The sequence below is a fragment of the Argopecten irradians genome, chromosome 14, assembly GCF_041381155.1.
Source record: "Argopecten irradians isolate NY chromosome 14, Ai_NY, whole genome shotgun sequence".
Lineage (NCBI taxonomy): Eukaryota > Metazoa > Mollusca > Bivalvia > Pectinida > Pectinidae > Argopecten > Argopecten irradians.
Window position 1 is genome coordinate 9,251,792 of NC_091147.1, and position 19,667 is coordinate 9,271,458.

The 19,667-nt window shown below is 33.9% G+C and overlaps 1 protein-coding gene and 1 pseudogene across 2 annotated transcripts; one reads left to right on the top strand and one right to left on the bottom strand.

The window, feature by feature from the left end:
• The window catches only part of LOC138308258 (uncharacterized), a 465,904-nt pseudogene that overhangs the window by 271,040 nt on the left and 175,197 nt on the right, over positions 1 to 19,667 (bottom strand).
• Positions 223 to 7,477, top strand: LOC138307698 (uncharacterized). Of its 2 annotated transcripts, none has more exons than XM_069248533.1 (5): positions 223 to 350; positions 1,614 to 1,728; positions 2,347 to 2,520; positions 3,176 to 3,388; positions 4,429 to 7,477. In XM_069248533.1, the coding sequence occupies exons 2-5, from the start codon at positions 1,659 to 1,661 to the stop codon at positions 4,653 to 4,655; spliced, it is 684 nt and encodes a 227-aa protein (XP_069104634.1). In that variant the 5' UTR covers positions 223 to 350; positions 1,614 to 1,658; the 3' UTR covers positions 4,656 to 7,477. The 2 variants fall into 2 exon arrangements, with proteins under 2 accessions (XP_069104634.1, XP_069104635.1); XM_069248534.1 differs by having other exon boundaries at positions 229 to 350; positions 1,562 to 1,728.

A 19,667-nucleotide genomic window follows, 5' to 3' on the forward strand; every position in this document is an offset into this window, starting at 1 on the left:
ATATATGCTTTATTTGATAATGTTCAAATTATGTTTCGACTTTTTCCCGGAATATTTTCCTGATATTAGGCTCAGTGAAGAAAAGAGGCGTACTTGTTTTACTTGACTTTAGTCTATATAATCATTGTCAATACTGGCAAAGATAGTCTTATTTCTAAAATGAAGTATGAAAACCATTTAAATGTTACGATTGCATGTTTGTCAATTTGACGATTTCAATGTTTTCAGTTTCTTGCTGTCTCGTGCAAATAGTAGCCACTAGCTTAGCTTAGTACAATGCAAGAAGGAAATTTAAAGGTTCATAAATCGAGCAGCCCCGTACACAATAAAGGGAAGAAAGGAGACGGGAAGTGAGTAGGCCTATATTAAAGCATATATTGACGTTTAACTATTCTGTAACGAATCGTACAATTAATTACACCACTGTTTTAGATAAAGACAATGTAACAGGCCAATATCAATCATCTACCGTATCCCTAATCATGTATTTTGTCAATTAAAACAGTCTAGCTTATTGTTACAGAGCATTCAGCAACAGATGAAAACGTAACGGACCGTTTAATTTGCGTTTTCGTTTATTCGGAACAACCGGTTCGACCATTTGTAAAAGTCATTATATCAAGTATAATTTAAATCCGGACCGACCTGCATATGATACAGCCATATTATGATACAGGCCTGTAACAGGAGAGGAGTAGCGGCCAGACCGGGATTCGAACCCAGGACCTTCCGAACACTAGCCGAGTGCTCTACCGACTAAGCTACCTGGTCACCGATGATCGACCCAGTCCAATCCTGCTACAGGCCTGATATATGAAATCACCAGGTCCGTCTTTAATTCATAAACAAGGTCCAACCTACTCCATTAATGTTAGAGGTATTAGCACGACGAGACACTTTTGATCATTTCGTCGTGTCGCTATTGCCCATGAGAAGTTTCTCAATATCAACGTCTAATATTATTTGATTGATCCAACCAGTCAAACCATATAATCAAAACGGCCTCAAAGTTTGTAGGCCTAACAGGAGAGGAGAAAATGTAGAGGCTGAGACCGGGATTCAAACCCGGGACGTCCGAACACTAGCCAAAAGCTCTACCACTGAGCTACCTGGTCATCAATGATCAACCTGGTCCAATGCCGCTACAACAGTAGTATTTAAGTATATATATATAAGCTTTCTTATGCCTTTAGTCCTGGAGTATCGAGGACTTTAGCCCTGGAGTATCGAGGATGGCCTTTCGTATGTACCATGATTACCATGTAACAAGTGATAAAAAATCAATTTGGCCCATTGGGTTCTTGTGTAGTCCTATGGGTTCAAAAGGAGTGTAAAATAAATTAAATGTCCCAAACTTTAAAACAAATAAAATATAAGTTAACCCCTCTAACTCAATCACATTCCTCGAATACCCCTTATTGGTCGAACCGATATTGCACGGTCCCAACCATGTCTCTTTGTATTTTATGTAACAAAACCCTGGATAGCTTGAACAATAGCTGTCAATCATCTATATATAGTTTTTCTATCTATAGCATTTATATTATTTATCTATCAATAGCCTATCTTCAACGCCAGGAATTATGAGAAAATCTTTTTTTTTTTTTGGCCAGAAGATAAATGGATCCTTAGATGGATTATCAGATTAGTTGACAGCTATGGCAGATGAATTCCATAGGAAGGTCACCCTGATCTCTTGTCTCATAGTGCTCATATGGCTCTCATCAGGTAAATACTATCAGACTTCCTTATGTAGATACGAAGGATAAGGATATTCTAGCAGAAGGTCAAAAAATGTTGTTACCCGTGGCTTTTCGAGGGTTTTACAACATTTTGTGATTCTGAGGGTAGAATATCCCTATTCTCCATGTCCAGCTATGAAAGAATATTTTTCTCTCATACCTTGACATTTTATTGCAATTTTATGACTATGATATTCCACCATAGAAAAAAAAAATGGAAAAAATCTGCGACTGCAAACTAATTCTCCATACATGAAAATTGTGTGGCATTTTTAATGCAAATTCTGTTGGTTTCATCTTTTAAAGTAAAACCAGTCTAGTTTCAGAAAAAATTGAACATTTTTCTGTGAAAACAGTGATTTTGTTGACGCTATGACATCACTAAGCTGTATTGCACGGGTTAGACCTTTTGTTTTGAAAATAATGATCTTATGAATTCAAAATTCCTTAGACATGTTAGATACACAACAATTCAAATTTGAATCAAAGAAAAAAATTGTTCAAAAAATAAAATCGATAATTAGTAGGTTAATCTTCGATTGTGATTTTACTACCGATTCCCAACACTAGTATTAACATCACATGTTATACTGTATGCTTACAGGTGTTTCTGCCAGTTCACAGTGGGTGGATATTTTCAACACTTTTAAAAGCTGGAATGGAACTTACAATTACAGTTTCCATACGTATCCCTGCAGTGTGACTGTAAATTCTGCAGACCCTGATACGGGAGTATTCACAACATTTACTGATGGCGACGCGAACTTTGAAATGTCAGGTTTGTTATTAGACTGATTATCTCATATTTACACAGTAATCAATCATGGATTATAGTCAATGATTAAGTAATTGATCACCAATACAGATTTCAGCTTCTTATTTACTTGATGAGTTTTGAAGGATGAAACATTAATGAGAGAAATTTGATATTGTAACGGCCAAGTGGTATGACCAAAACCACTATAATCCAGATAGCGTCTCTGAGCGTTACACAAGTTGGATATCAATCTGATTGATACCATGTCCATAAAGGACTTCACTAAAGGTCAAAGAATCTGTCTGTCAAGTCTATCATTTGTCATGTATAGGTCACTGTAATATTCATCAGGAATCTTCTTCAGCACAGCATCATCAGCATCAATAAATACATTTTTTTTAGCGTTTACGTACAATTTACTGGCTGCTCCATTAGGTTTATCATCTCATAAACTAAACTAAGGAAGAGGTTAATCCTTATATTGACAATATTTTCTTAAAACAATAACATAAACCAGAACATCAGATACAATCATTTACCGTGTGCTTTTCGCTGTCAAAATTATACTGCCGTCATGTTTAACCGTGCAACAGCCATTCAGACATTAAATGTGCATAGTTTTCTAAATAAAACAAGAATTTATTTTCTTACCAACCATTGTTTTTTTATGTTTCAGGTCATTTTTACGGTAATGATGACTTACGGGTTAGGATTATATTTTCAATGACAAGACTTGTGAAATCCAGTTCCCATTTTAGTCCCGATAATGAGCTACAGATCGTGGGATACCTGTCCAGGAAGTCTGGGTATGATGGATGGACTTTCCTTGGAAATGCCACAAAACCTGAGAACAACTTTTTTAGAGGATTCAATTTTTCTGCTGACAATGGTGAGATGGCTGACGTTTATCATTGTTACAGGTCAAGGTCATATGTTAAAGGTCAAAGTGGAAGTGTGAAAAAGGCATGATCAAAATCAGTAATCCAATTTATCATTAATCATAATGTGGAAAATGCTCATAGCAACATAATGGGTGAAGAAAATTTGTTCTTTGAAGAGTATAAAATCAAGTTGTCCGTCGACAGCAGTGGGTAAATATTTTTGTTTTCGAAGCAAGTTGATTTTCTGTTTCTGTTTGGAGATAGATAGATAGGTTTTGTTTATTTTCTATGTTAAGGTTAGCCTATAGGGTAATTATTGTGTTTATTCTAACTTTGAAAACTGTCATCTCAAGTGAAAAATATGGAAAAACAAACAAACAAACATTTATTTATTATAAATATGAATTTAACAAAGCAATCCATAACAGCAACCACATGTACGGAACACGTGGACGGTGGTGCAGTCAGAACAAGAAAATGTATTTCTAACATTGTAACATCTTTTAACCACAATTATCTCATAGAAAACATATATACTCACATACAACATATATATATATGATATGCATACATTTAGAAGTCCGCAGCACCCGAAAAGTATCTAAGGCACCGCAAGACTCGATACGTATGCACGCCATTCCTCCAACTAGCAGATAAAAACTAATTTACATAGGATATCTCAAATATATTCCGGAACATTTTTTTTTTCAAATATATATACCCTGATACGAAATACATATAAATATTGTAATAATTATTCTGATTGCCTTAAGGAAAATATAAACAAATAAACAAACAGAAAGAAAGTGAAATAGCGTGAAAAAGATATTTTGATTGATTGAAAATAAAGAATGAAAGGAGAATGATATGTGAAAGCCCTCCTGCCAGAGGACAAGATTTGTAGAAAAAAAAGTTTTCTTTTTTGAAAATAAAATATATTGTTTTAAAAAAAAAAGAAAACTGTCATCTCTCGGAAGTCTTATTTCTGTCATCATTAGCCGAAATATTGCATGTGTATTTAATCATTAAACCACGTTTCTTATTCCAGGTAAGATTTCTCCTGCTTCTGCGTACCCCCCGGTGAATGAATCTCTGAGAGTTGGTCTCACTATTGGACTCAGCCTTACCTGTGCCTTTATAGGTGTTGCAGCAATGGTGGCGATTACGATATGGGCAATACGAAAAGGATATCTACGTCATGTTCAAACCAGTTATGAAAATTTTAAAAATCCGAAACCAGCATACAGGGCTAAAGACGACAGCTTACATATTTAAATGTTCAGACAGTTATGTCTGGAACTATTTACAGAAGAATATTTTAGATTTTTACAAAAAATATATGTAGAAATGTAGTTTTATTTTCTCCATTCTTTCAAATACAGTTATTAATTTTGACATTGAAATTGTTAAGTTTTTCAAAATGTTCTCTTCTTGATGACAGTGTATCAGTAACTACATGTATTATCTGTCATGTTTTTTTTCTTCAACAAGTTAATCTTTTACTGTATTATCTCCCTTCCCTTTTAAGTAATCCAATAATATTAGACATTGATATTGAGAAACTTCTGATAGGCAATATCGACACTACGTAATGATCATATCGACATGACATATCGACATGACGTAATGATCTAAAGTGTCTCGTCGTGCTTCACCTCTAACATTGTTGGTGTACCCTTTAAGGGTGCAAATTTATTTTTCTTCCTTCTATCAGACAATCTTTCATTGTAACTTCTTTTCAAAACAAGTTTAATATTACACTTTTGAGTATTTTAACTTCATCAATATTTTCTATGAAAGTATGTATTATGATATAATGGTTACTGTTATCGTCTCTCAATATTTTTCATGCAATGTTTTTGTTTGCAGTCTTAAATATTGTCGTTTTTCCAAGTAATTTTATTTTGATGATATATTTTCATATTTGTTTTGTTTGATGATTAGTTTCATTGTTGTTTTTCTACAAAGACCTTTTTGATAAGTCTCAACTTTAAGGGACTGCACTCAAAAAGATTTAAATCTGAAATTACTCTATGCAGGAAATATCTGAAATTTATGAAGTATCAATCAGAATTAGTTCTATTTAATTTTTTCTATTTCTATTTTTACTTAATTTTTGTTCCCATGGATATTATAACTATAATAATACAATGGTAGAATTTGTTTCTCAGACTAACAAGCCATTACATTCCATTAATTATGTCTTAATATGAATATTTTTTTTTTTTATTTTTTTTTCAGAAATATTTTTTCCTATCAAAACACTTTTAAAGATGCTCAACCGCTAACAAATGATATTTTTTCACTATCAAAAACACGTGCAGACGATTTAGTATTTTTCTTCAGTTACAAAAGTTACTTACTTTACACCATTACCACCATTGAAAAGTTTGAGCTTCTAATTTTACTTATACATATATATATCATATATGGAATTAAGTACTGATTGCGCATGCACAGAGGGCAAAATAAATAATTTTATATTATTTTTTGTGTTAATTAAACATATATATGCACGATTAAACACCAATTATTGTTAAAGAGATCAATATCATTTATGCTCTGTCGGCGGTGGAGCATCTTTAAATGACATTACACTTTGAATGTTTGAACTGTCGTTGAATCAAAAGAAACCAATAAGATATGGAAAATTGATTTAAATGTGTTGCACATATCAATAATTTTGTTATAAAAATACCTTAATGCAAAAAAACCCAACATATCAGACATGTACCATTTTATCTGTACATGTATATATAATTATATTACAATTATACATATCATTCCAGCATGAACTTGCCTCTTTATTTTGTAATTGCTTTGATTTTTATTTGTGGTATATTTATGAATTGTAGTTGATGCATATTATATATTTGTGTGTGTGTTTTTTTCTTCTTCTCAATTAATATTTATTTTTCAATCATTATGAGGTGTTGTCATTTTACGTTTTGATTTTTATTGATATTTTTCTGTGATGACACAAGTTATTACAAACTATGGTTTTCTGTATTTGCATATTACACAGTTATCTGCCCTTGTGGGTAGGTACTGATTGTAGCATCACATTTTTATGAATGAAAGACATCACAATCAATACCTGTCCACAAGGGAGATAACTCTGTAATATGTTAAGACTGAATATTGCAATGGAATAGTCTTAATTACTTATTCTGAGTTTGATTACTACAGAGTTGTCTGCACTTGTGAATAGGTGTTGATTGTTAATATGCTATGTAGTTTTGAGTGTACGTTATATTTTTGGAGATAATGATGTATTTGCATATATAGTGTTGCAAAGAAACCGATTATCAAATTTTTTTTTTTTAAATCAGTACCTGTGTTCACGAGCAGATCAATCTGTAATATTCAAAAACGGAATAGGAATCATTTACAAGGCCATAAACCATGTCAATTGAGCATTGATATTTACTCATTGGAATCTCTAAAAAGTGCTGAAAATGTGTTGCATAATAAATAGGCAAATCCACTAATTTAGCTAAAAATATTGCGTCTGTGCATAAACATATATCTCTCAAAATAGTATTTTATTTACTGGTTTATATGTTGTGCTAATTCTCATTACACATTCCATGTATACAATGTTAAAAAATATGATTAACAGAATCAACATGGGTCAGTCAAGTGGACTGGATATCTCGACTGAAATGAGAGATTTTAACTGGTCAACATGAAGATCTGCCTGGCAGACCCATATTTTAATTTTTTCTCTCAAATTTTACGTAAAACTATAAAATTTCAGTTGTTTTCAAGTTAAGGAATGTTCATGAGCAGGGACCTTGTGTCCTTTGGTAACCCAGACTATCTAGTGTTAGAACTGTTAGATTTTATAAAATTTTGTGATCCCGACAGTAGAATATCCCAATCCTTCATATCAATGTATGAAAGAGCAATTTTCTCTCATACCTTGACGTTTTATTGCAATTTAACTACTATTATTTTCCGCCATTTTGAAATAAATTTGAAAACAATGCGACTGCAAGTCAATTCTCCATACATGAAAATATGCGTGATATTTTCAACCCAAATCCCGTTGTTTGTATCTTTTAAAGTAAATCCAGCTTACTTTCTAAAAAAAATTGTTAAAATTGCACAGAGAAAATAGTAATTTTGTTGCAATACAGCTTCAGGCGACATGAGTGTATTGCCCTGGACCAGCCACTATTACATGTGTAGGTATGAGAGAAAAATCCAGAAGTCCTTTTGATTATATTTACATTTTATATTACCTATTTGTCACCTATGCTATTGAGGAATTTCGTCAGGTGAATTTAATTTCCCACATTTTTCCATCATAATGGAAAATAACCTGTGTATGATATGAATGGTTTAGATACCTTATTTATACTCGGTGATTACCGAAGGCTTTTGTTTTTAGTCCCATGCTAGCTATAAATACCTCCTTCTTATCTCAAAATTCTCACGTCATGATTACTTAGTGTTCATCAGTTTATAAACAATATATCAGTCTTGCTCCTTAGACCTATATACTGTATAAAGTTATATATTTAAGAAATTTATTGTGTTATTCAAAATCCACCAAAATATGATTGGCTTAGATTTTAGGATTACAGTTGTAACTAATAACGCAATTGTCACATTTTCTTTTAGTTCCGATTGTTATATGATGCTTGCAAAAGCCTATTAAAATGTAATTTAAAGGGACAATTCAGTGAGGCAAATTCTATTACATAACAACGAAACAAAATATGACAAATGTATTGTTCTACATTCCTTATGAAACATATAAGAAGTATTGACAAATTCCATGGCATTATTAAGTATTTTGATTGGTACCGTTCAAATTACAAATTGTTGATCAATACAATTAAGCAGGTACAACATGTACGCTATACCTATACCCCGAGCCAAAGTCACTCACGTTGCATAAATGCAATGCATAACCACTGAGGACTTGATGAAATTATTTTTAGACAAGAACATGCATCTAATAAGGGAAACACACTAATGTCAGAATAAGAACGATTTGAGTAATTCTAAACAAAAGATTCTTTACTACACACACAAGGGCCAGGGTTTGGCATACAAGACATCCGACCACGACGTGGAATGGCGGACAGTAAGCAAGTTTGAACAACTCACATGCATTTCACTACAGTGTGGGCTTTTCTGGCATATCACAGTAAAACTGGTTTGTTTCCGAAATATGTGCAATTTTAATGTACTCTTTGACTGAATTGTCCCTTTAAATTATTAATGAATTCCAGCTGCTGATAATTGCTTACACTTACTTATTGTCTTTTACCTTTTGTGATGCTCACTTTGCCTTTGAAATGTGTGTTATGTGACTACATTGTTATTTTTAACTTACCGTATTTGACCCTTTAAGTGCCCAGAGTGGTTCAAAAATGGAAAAAAGTAAGGGGGCCCTTAATAGAGCTACTTTAACTATTACTTTTCAAAGTAAGTCATAAATCAATTAGCAAAAGAAGTAAATAAAAGAAACTTGCATGGTTTCCATATTTTCAGTTGGCATTTAATTCGAGGTTAGTGAAATTTAGGCTTCAAAAATGGGGAGGGTGTTTTTAGGGATGGGTCGATTATTGGATCAAATACGGTACTTGTGTTACAAATGACATGTTTCACTTCTATATTATGCATTGTGGGACTGTGCTTGTCCCTCGTATTAGTCTCTTGTGATATGCAGGCTGTTAACAGAGTCTAAAATATTTCCAATTCATTGTCTTTCATCAGTTTTCATATCTATCACACATCTGTGCCTATTCGTTTATGTGTGGAATTCTAGGGGTTACTATCACTATCGTCATAATCTGTCGGAAAGTCATGTCACTTTAATGACACATTAGTCTAAAAAATAAATTAGATACACTTTCAACAAGAGCAGACGACTCTCTCAAATGTTATAGGTTAACCAGTTCAGGTGTAGAAACCACACATTAGGCCAAATAAAAAAAAATGTCTGTTTAGAGTAACACGACCAACCCTAATTTTTAACCCCGGCCCTAATTTTTTCCCCCTTTTCTACGAAAAAATTATTAAAAGTTGCGATTTCGATCTCAGACTCCGGTTCCGGCCATTATTTTAGAGTGAAAAAAAAAAAAAACCAACATGCCGACCTACCAACCCTATTTTTTTTGCCAATGTAACCCTAGACAGACATATTTTTTTGGCCTTAGGATTGTGTGTGGAGCCTGTGTGGCAAATCTATTGTCTGGCCTTGACATAGTTATGTTATAGAGTGAGGACCAATTTGAAATATTAATTCTAAATTGTATTGTTAGTTTACTCATCAATTAAATGAATACATCTCATTATTATAAGAAGTAATTACCAGAACTAAGAATAATCTGCAAGTTAATTAATTTGGCATTTACTAATTGCTTTCGATATTGTTCATGCTTTTGATTGTTGACGTGTTACTGCATTAATCTCATATTCTTATTTTTGTACATCTTACTATTTGGATGATTAAACCTGTTTTTAAAGAATGTGTTGTTTTTATCATTAATATCAGAAATGGTTTATATGTTCCATGCAAAATTTAGAGAGTTCAATGAGATTTCAAACACGATCACCATTGATAACAACATCTAATTGTGACTTCCCCCAATCTCTACAGAGCCTAATTTGACAAGAGTGACCTCTCCTGAATGATGACGTGACATTGTTTTACCTGTTAATAAATTTTATATCGCAGAAGAAAACTACTTTTTGAAAAGTCACATCATTAAAAGTTTAGGCACAGCAATGTCTATAATTGTATTAAATTTGTGTTCTCAACCATGTTCCTTTTTGTTCAGTTTTGACCTAGTTGCATGCTGTGGCGACCATCTTGGTTCCTGGTCTGCAAAAGTTGCCCATAAAATGACCTCAAAATAGTTTTATCAACCATGTTCCTAGTTACAATATGATCTATAACTTAAAAATACAACAAAAAATGAACTTGGACATAAAACGGATCCCTGCTGAAAAGTGAATAAAGGGAGATAACTCTTAATTGTTTTAGAAAATTTGAAACAGTCTCAAAATTTGTTCTTTAACTCAAATATATATAGTATTTTTCACTTTAAAAAGTTTAGAATCTGATTGAAACTACATATTGAAACCGATTCCAGGCAAATCGGACCACAGTGGCGTAGCAACAATTATCTGACTTACATTTTTGTACAGTCAGAAAAAATCACAACATTTGAATACAAGTAACGCTGCAAAATATAAATAACGTATAAATACATATGATATGTCCAACTGTATGCCTAACATAACTGTGCACATTTGAAAGACTTGAAGATTGGCCATTCTGGAAATTTATTAGAATAGTCTACATATTTCCGGTTACCAAGTTGTTAAATTTGATTATGTTTGAATCTTGTCGAAGACAATATTAGACTTCTTCACCAAAATCCATCAAGCAAATGTGGATTTTGAATCGGGAAACACTTACGAATACCAAAATAAACAACATCGCATGAAAAGTTAGAAATATTCTAAAAACACATAACTATATTAAAATGATATCAAATCAACTAAAATAGCAACTGCAACATGTTCTTGGCCAAAAGTGAATTTTTCAATGTTGGTTCACTTCCCACCCCGTTAAAACGCATGTTAATCCATGATTTTCGGTGTCTACTCACAAAATAGTTTACTTTTATTTTTGTCGAATATGAACAGATTGTTGATTTAGAAAATAATTTTTGTTGTTGTAATTGTTAGAAATAGAACAGAATAGGTAAAAAATAGGTCATATATACAATGTTCAATTTTTTTATTGAGGTGGTCGAGAACTGGTCCCTTCTTACGCAATTTACGCCATTTTGACATTGGTCTTTGATTCGCTGTCATAAACAAACCAACACGTAAACTTAATTTTAATTTTGTTTAAAATATTCGCCATAAGTTTTTCATCAGTTAAAATAACACCAAATTCTCCCATTGCTTACTATTTTAATTTTTACAGCCAAAATCCGTGTTTTTTGTTCGAGCACTTGTCAGGGAAGTCTAGTATAGTACGATTATATATGTATATAAAATCACCACAGTTTTGCATGGTTATCACCTAAATATCGTGACCTGCATTTAACCATTGGTATATACGTTAAAAGTTACCATAGAAGTAAAATGGTTACTACATTGTATCAATTTCCCCGTCAGCTTCTGGGGGGGGGGGGGGGGGGGGGGGGGGCCCAGGCCCCTGGACCCTGAGCAGGGGTCGACCCCCAGGCATGCAGGCCTATCCAGACCTAGCTACGCCACTCGGACCAGTAGTTAAATATCTATAAGCAGTTCTATTTTGAACAATGAAAGGCTGTGGCGGCTATCTTGGATGCTGGTCTGAAAAAAATTAAACCGGTTGACACATCTGCATGTCACCAGAAATGACCTCACAAAATTTCATGGTGATCCGACTTATAGTTTTCGAGAAAATGGTCTGACAAAGTCGCGGGGAAAAAGAAGAACCAGAAATTTTCCCACTGCATTGAAATGTCCATTTTATTTTAAAAGATTTTCAGTGTAAGTTTTAATTGGTATTGGGCAAGGGAATTATCTAAGTCCTCTCTTATTTCAAACGTTAGCACAATTTTAAGTTATTAGAAACATATAATTCTAAAACATCAAAAAATAACGAGGCCTTGACTTTTGATCGATATTGCGCCTGTTGAATGCTAGAAGGTTCCAAGTTTGTTCGATATATAGATTACTTTGGCCTTCATTCAAGGTCACGGGTCATTACTTCTTATGATGATAAAGTTGTGAAAGGTACCGAATGCATTCTCGATACTCCAGGGGTTCCGATCACTTACAATCTCTACACCCCTGGACTAGTCATAGTAAATCTGGAGGCAACAGAACAGGTAATTTAGTCCTTTGATGTACATCAAAAGAACCGTATAACGGTACACTGTGGTTGACTGTGCGGCTTTGAAGTTGGGTGTTGCTCTCTCTGTAGTCTTCAAAGGAAATTTTTGGTACAGATTTTTTTCCTCTGAGCTGCCTTCAGGCACCGAATCATAACGATTGGAAACAGGTTGTCACGAAATGTTCAAAAACAAAAAAAGAACCATTAAGGACTTACGATTGGAAGAAAGCGGTCACGAGATGTCCAAAAGCAGGAAAACTAAAAAAAAGCATAGGACTTACGATTGAAAGCAAGCTGTTACGACATGTTAAAAAAAAAGAAATAAAATAAAAAAAACCCAATAGGACTTACGATTGGAATAAAGTGATAATATTTTTACTTGAGAACCCAGACAATGGAGAGTAGATGGAGAGTAGAATCGTGTGTTTTAGAAGAAATGTTGAACAAAATTCACATCACATCACAATTAAATGTATGGACCCGACTATATTTTTAACGATAACGATATCATGGTATATATATATATTACTGTCTGTCTTCAGCAGCACAAAATTAGATTTCTTCATTTTCTTCATAGTGATAACAGTAGTTGTCAAGACAATAATAACCATGGGAACAGCACGGCACTAGTAAATAGGTATGTATTCTTGGAAGTTAACTATTTGGTCCTTCAATTCAACGAAATTGTTTACATGATAAGGAATATGATTCAAACATTTCGGATACTCAAGGGATTCGACAAATTTTGAAATAGAAGACTTTTTTGAAATAGATACAAAAAGAAGAACTAGAGGACACGAGCTCAAAATTAAGATTAAACTTAAGAGAAAACTCCTTCAACATCAGAGTGATCAATGATTGGAATAACTTATCAGGGGATGTAACCATTAACCAATTCAAAATTAGACTAAATAAACATTGGAAGAACCTGGACGTTAAACTTCAACCGACATGTATATAAAGTCTTCATGCTAGCAGACAAACTACTGATCCTGTTTTTAGTGAGACTATATAAGACTGTGAGACTTTGTAAAGTATAAATGTAAAGTTTTAAAGAGAAACACAATGGTGGAAAATCAATGATCTATAAATAATAATGTGATGATGTGTGTAAATAGCAATGAAGAAAAATCCACCGAACGACAACAAAATAAAATAGAATTAAGAATATTGTAATATCAAGAAAAATGCGATCTTGACTTGTTAAAGGAGGTCAAGAGACGACAACGTCTAGGCAACAGACTACAGATGGTAGGCTAGTTCATGTGAATTAGAAATAAAAGATTTAAAAGTTCGACCAATGCACAAATATGTGTATTGGTCGAACTTTCCAATCTTTTATTTCTGATTCACGGGAACTACCCTACCACCTGTGCAACAGACCGAAGCTAGATAGACCAGGTAAAATTATAAATGCTTGTTACAAGTTTATCGCCGCTGTATTGCCTACATTAACATAGTGATAGTTCTGGGAATTCTCGTCCCATCCATCTCATTGTGTTTGTTGAGTATTGCCATTTGGGATGTATTTATATGTTAACTTCAGATTTAGATTGGATTTTAAAAAACACACCTAGAATATCACTCAATCACACATGACGTATAGATATCATTATGTAGTTAAACTTTTATTTCAAACTGACATCAGCCTGACTGAAAACATGTTAAACTTTATAGGGAAAGTTAAGCGTTTCAAAGAATACTGGCGTTAGGAGGACAGTCCTGTGTTGTAACCGACTTTAAAAAAATATGAGTACAATTGTCCCATTGTCACAATTTATTGTAAAATACGTTATTGTTTAGTTAACTACGTATAACGTTATTTCATCATTTCAACATGTGATGACAGAAAACATTTGACAGTTTCCATAATACCTCGGATATAGTGAACCATGACCCCTCTTCATTATTTAGTATAACATATTCTGAGTCCGATAAATTATTTATGATTATACATTACTGGATTCCTGCGTATTTGCACCCAATATCATTCTCCACAACAACTATCTTATTATTTGTTACTTTTTTTCATGGGATTAATAAGAAACATATTAAGTTATGTGTTAATCAATCCTTGCACCATTTTCTTTTCAAGCCTCATTACTAAGCAATAAGTTCTAATAATTTATTTAACTGCAGTGCTGCCCGTAGTTTACGTTGTTTATATGGAGACGGATTAATATATAAGTACATGGTTGTTTAAACCAATGCCAAAGGTGGGGCTGCATAATCATATTTTTTTTTCTTCAAATTTTTCAGTGTTATAGATCTAGGTTCTTACTACTTTATAAGTGCTTTTTATCTATTTTGTCCTTTTTAAAGACATAAATGGTGTTTTCTAACAATACTGGGTATTTGTCAAGGGGACCCATTGTGTTCACCTTTTGAACTTTTTAGAATTTTCAAATATTGATTTTGTTAATGACAGATACTTTATTTCATACCGATTTATGTTATTTACTAATTATTTTGACTTCAAATTGATTTTTCAAGCAAAACATTTCAAATTTTTGGCAGAATAAAAATTAAGGGTATTGGGTTTGCTCCATATATTTGGCATCTTATCGATTTTGTCTACACTTTTATATTATCTTAAAAACATGCATTTAGCATAATCTTATAACAAATATTTTTTTCAAAGAAAAAATAAAATCTTGGAAAATAGCATTTCAGAGGCTGAAATGGTGCCAGAGAAAGTTTCCTAAAAATCAATATTTGACCATAGGTATAAAACAACAAATAGAGATACAATTTTGTAACCTAACATACATATTCTGAAATTTGTGCTTTTTGATTTTCGCATTTTCCCTTACAGTGTCAATAAGCCTAACAACTAGATGTGCTCTAATTTACAAATACATGTATTCAGAAAATGTATTTTAAATGCAGGGTAAAAATATAGACACACCAATTAACAGAGCAATATTTTGTTCTCCTTTCCTCCCAAAATTGTTTTTCTTGAAATCTCAAAATGATTATTTTAATCAAAATTGTCCATTAAAATCTAAATGAAATGACTCAGATATAAAGAATACGATCTACTTTAATGATTAATGAATAAAATATGTAGACTATTTAACAAAGAATAATTTCTTTTGGCATGTATGTGCAGATAGTTTTAATAAAAATGAACACACAGATTTCAGGCCCTTTGGGCCTTTTTAAAATCACAAAAGGTAAACGTAGTATTATTTTAAAGTAATAGTAGTAGTTTCGATATTCAAAGTTTAAAGGAAATTGGCAGTGGGCAGTTTCAATGGGATTTTTTAACATTGGCTTGAACACCCTCCTTTAGATAGTCACATTCTTTATTAGAAATTCTTCAAACCCATAATAAACACAGCATGATTAATTAATGATTAATCACGTACAGTATATACTTTTTAAATTGAAACTCACTTAAAATTAATACATCACAAGAAAATAATGAAAAAAAATTTCTTGAGATGCGCGAGCCAATTTTCATGACAATACACATAAGATTATTATATACATGTATATTTAAATACCCTTAGAGAAAAATATTTACATATTTGTATTTTGTAAATTCTAAATATCTATTTGAGGAAGTCGACGTTTGTAAGCTTGCTATTTCGTTTTTGATTAATGTACACGAAGATTTTATATTTGACAGCTTGATTAATTATTGATATTAAATAAACATACAAAAAGTATTAATTTCTGTAAGTGCATATTTTTGCATTAATTTTAGAATTTAGGTTCTTTATCTGCTAATGATAAATGTATGAAACATATATCAATAATACATGTATATATGTGAGGAAGGTCTTAAGGTACTACTGAAAAAAATGATGAAAAAGATTGATACACGTTACAGTAAAATCTGCCTATAAAGCCGTTCAAGGGAGACACCCAAAAAACTTTTTTTATAATAAAGATAAGTTACATATGCAGGGCAGAAAAAAGTTATTATTCTTTATAATCAAACTTCGTTTTTTGCTGAATACATGTACATGCATATAAAAAAACAACATTTTTTTTCAGCGTACTGAAATAATGTTTTGAAGTAAAAAAAAAAAAATGGAAGACAATATGTTATACAGTTACGTCCCTTGGGCAGCCCTTATCTAGACAATAAGATATACAGTTACGTCCCTTGGGTGACCCTTATCTAGACAATATGTTATACAGTTACGTCCCTTGGGCGACCCTTATCTAGACAATATGTTATACAGTTACGTCCCTTGGGTGACCCTTATCTAGACAATATGTCACACAGATACGTCCCTTGGGTGGCCCTTATCTAGACAATATGTTATACAGTTACGTCCCTTGGGTGGCCCTTATCTAGACAATATGTTATACAGTTACGTCCCTTGGGTGGCCCTTATCTAGACAATATGTTATACAGTTACGTCCCTTGGGCAGCCCTTATCTAGACAATATGTTATACAGTTACGTCCCTTGGGTGACCCCTTATCTAGACAATTTGTCACACAGATACGTCCTTTGGGTGGCCCTTATCTAGACAATTTGTCACACAGATACGTCCCTTTGGGTGGCCCTTATCTAGACAATATGTTATACAGTTACGTCCCTTGGGTGGACCCTTATCTAGACAATATGTTATACAGTTACGTCCCTTGGGTGGCCCTTATCTAGACAATATGTTATACAGTTACGTCCCTTGGGTGGCCCTTATCTAGACAATATGTTATCCAGTTACGTCCCTTGGGTGGCCCTTATCTAGACAATATGTTATACAGTTACGTCCCTTGGGTGACCCTTATCTAGACAATATGTTATCCAGTTACGTCCCTTGGGTGGCCCTTATCTAGACAATATGTTATACAGTTACGTCCCTTGGGTGGCCCTTATCTAGGCAATATGTTATACAGTTACGTCCCTTGAGCGACCCTTATCTAGACAATTTGTCACACAGATACGTCCTTTGGGTGGCCCTTATCTAGACAATATGTTATACAGTTACGTCCCTTGGGTGACCCTTATCTAGACAATATGTTATCCAGTTACGTCCCTTGGGTGGCCCTTATCTAGACAATATGTTATACAGTTACGTCCCTTGGGTGGCCCTTATCTAGACAATATGTTATACAGTTACGTCCCTTGGGTGACCCTTATCTAGACAATATGTTATCCAGTTACGTCCCTTGGGTGGCCCTTATCTAGACAATATGTTATATACAGTTACGTCCCTTGGGTGACCCTTATCTAGACAATATGTTATCCAGTTACGTCCCTTGGGTGGGGGAGGGTGGCCCTTATCTAGACAATATGTTATACAGTTACGTCCCTTGGGTGGCCCTTATCTAGACAATATGTTATACAGTTACGTCCTTTGGGTGACCCTTATCTAGACAATATGTTATACAGTTACGTCCCTTGGGTGACCCTTATCTAGACAATTTGTCACACAGATACGTCCTTTGGGTGGCCCTTATCTAGACAATATGTTATCCAGTTACGTCCCTTGGGTAGCCCTCATCTAGACAATATGTTATCCAGTTACGTCCCTTAGGCGGCCCTCATCTAGATACACATAAAATGTTACAGTTACGTCCCTTTAGTGGCCCTTATCTAGACAATATGTTATACAGTTACGTCCCTTGGGTAACCCTTATCTAGACAATAAGATATACAGTTACGTCCCTGGGTGACCCTTATCTAGACAATTTGTCACACAGATACGACCTTTGGGTGGCCCTTATCTAGACAATATGTTATACAGTTAAGTCCCTTGGGTGACCCTTATCTAGACAATTTGTCACACAGATACGTCCTTTGGGTGGCCCTTATCTAGACAATATGTTATACAGTTACGTCCCTTGGGTGACCCCTTATCTAGACGATATGTTATACAGTTACGTCCCTTGGGTGACCCTTATCTAGACAATATGTTATACAGTTACGTCCCTTGGGTGGCCCTTATCTAGGCAATATGTTATACAGTTACGTCCCTTGGGTGGCCCCTTATCTAGACAATATGTTATACAGTTACGTCCCTTGGGTGACCCTTATCTAGACAATATGTTATACAGTTACGTCCCTTGGGTGGCCCTTATCTAGACAATATGTTATACAGTTACGTCCCTTGGGTGACCCTTATCTAGACAATATGTTATCCAGTTACGTCCCTTGGGTGGCCCTTATCTAGACAATATGTTATACAGTTACGTCCCTTGGGTGGCCCTTATCTAGACAATATGTTATACAGTTACGTCCCTTGGGCGACCCTTATCTAGACAATTTGTCACACAGATACGTCCTTTGGGTGGCCCTTATCTAGACAATATGTTATCCAGTTACGTCCCTTGGGGGCCCTTATCTAGACAATATATTATCCAGTTACGTCCCTTTGGGTAGCCCTTATCTAGACAATATGTTATCCAGTTACGTCCCTTAGGCGGCCCTCATCTAGATACACATAAAATGTTACAGTTACGTCCCTTTAGTGGCCCTTATCTAGACAATATGTTATACAGTTACGTCCCTTGGGTGGCCTATATCTAGATACACATAAAATGTTACAGTTACGTCCATTGAGTGGCCCTTATCTAAACAATATGTTATACAGTTACGTCCCTTTGTCGGCCCTTTTCTAGATAATATTTTACACAGTTACGTCCCTTTGTCGGCCCTTATCTAGACAATATGTTACACAGTTACGCCCCTTTGTCGGCCCTTATCTAGACAATATGTTATACATTTACGTCTTTTTTAAACAACTTTTTTTTCAGTGTACTGAAATAATGTTTTGAAGAAAAAAATAAAACAATGGAAGACAATATATGTTATACTGTTACGTCCCTGGGGCGGCCCATTTCTAGATACACATAAAATGTTACTGTTACGTCCATTGAGTGGCCCTTATCTAAACAATATGTTATACAGTTACGTCCCTTTGTCGGCCCTTTTCTAGATAATATTTTTACACAGTTACGTCCCTTTGTCGGCCCTTATCTAGACAATATGTTACACAGTTACGCCCCTTTGTCGGCCCTTATCTAGACAATATGTTATACATTTACGTCTTTTTTAAACAACTTTTTTTTCAGTGTACTGAAATAATGTTTTGAAGAAAAAAATAAAACAATGGAAGACAATATGTTATACTGTTACGTCCCTGGGGCGGCCCATTTCTAGGAAATATGTTACACAGTTACGTCCCTAGAATGGCCCTAATCTAGATGATATAATATACAGTTACGTCCCTTGGGCAGCGACAGGTTTGACTGCAATGCCAATCTATTCAATGATTTTTAACATAAACCAAGTCTGTATCAGCACATAAGCCGTAAAAAATAAAACTCGTTTTACAGACTCTCATATGAAATGAACACTCGTTTAAGATCCTATATATGTGCTTAGTATTTTTTGTACATGTATGATATAAATGTTTTTTATCGAACTAAAACATAATATTATTATACAATTCGTTAACATAT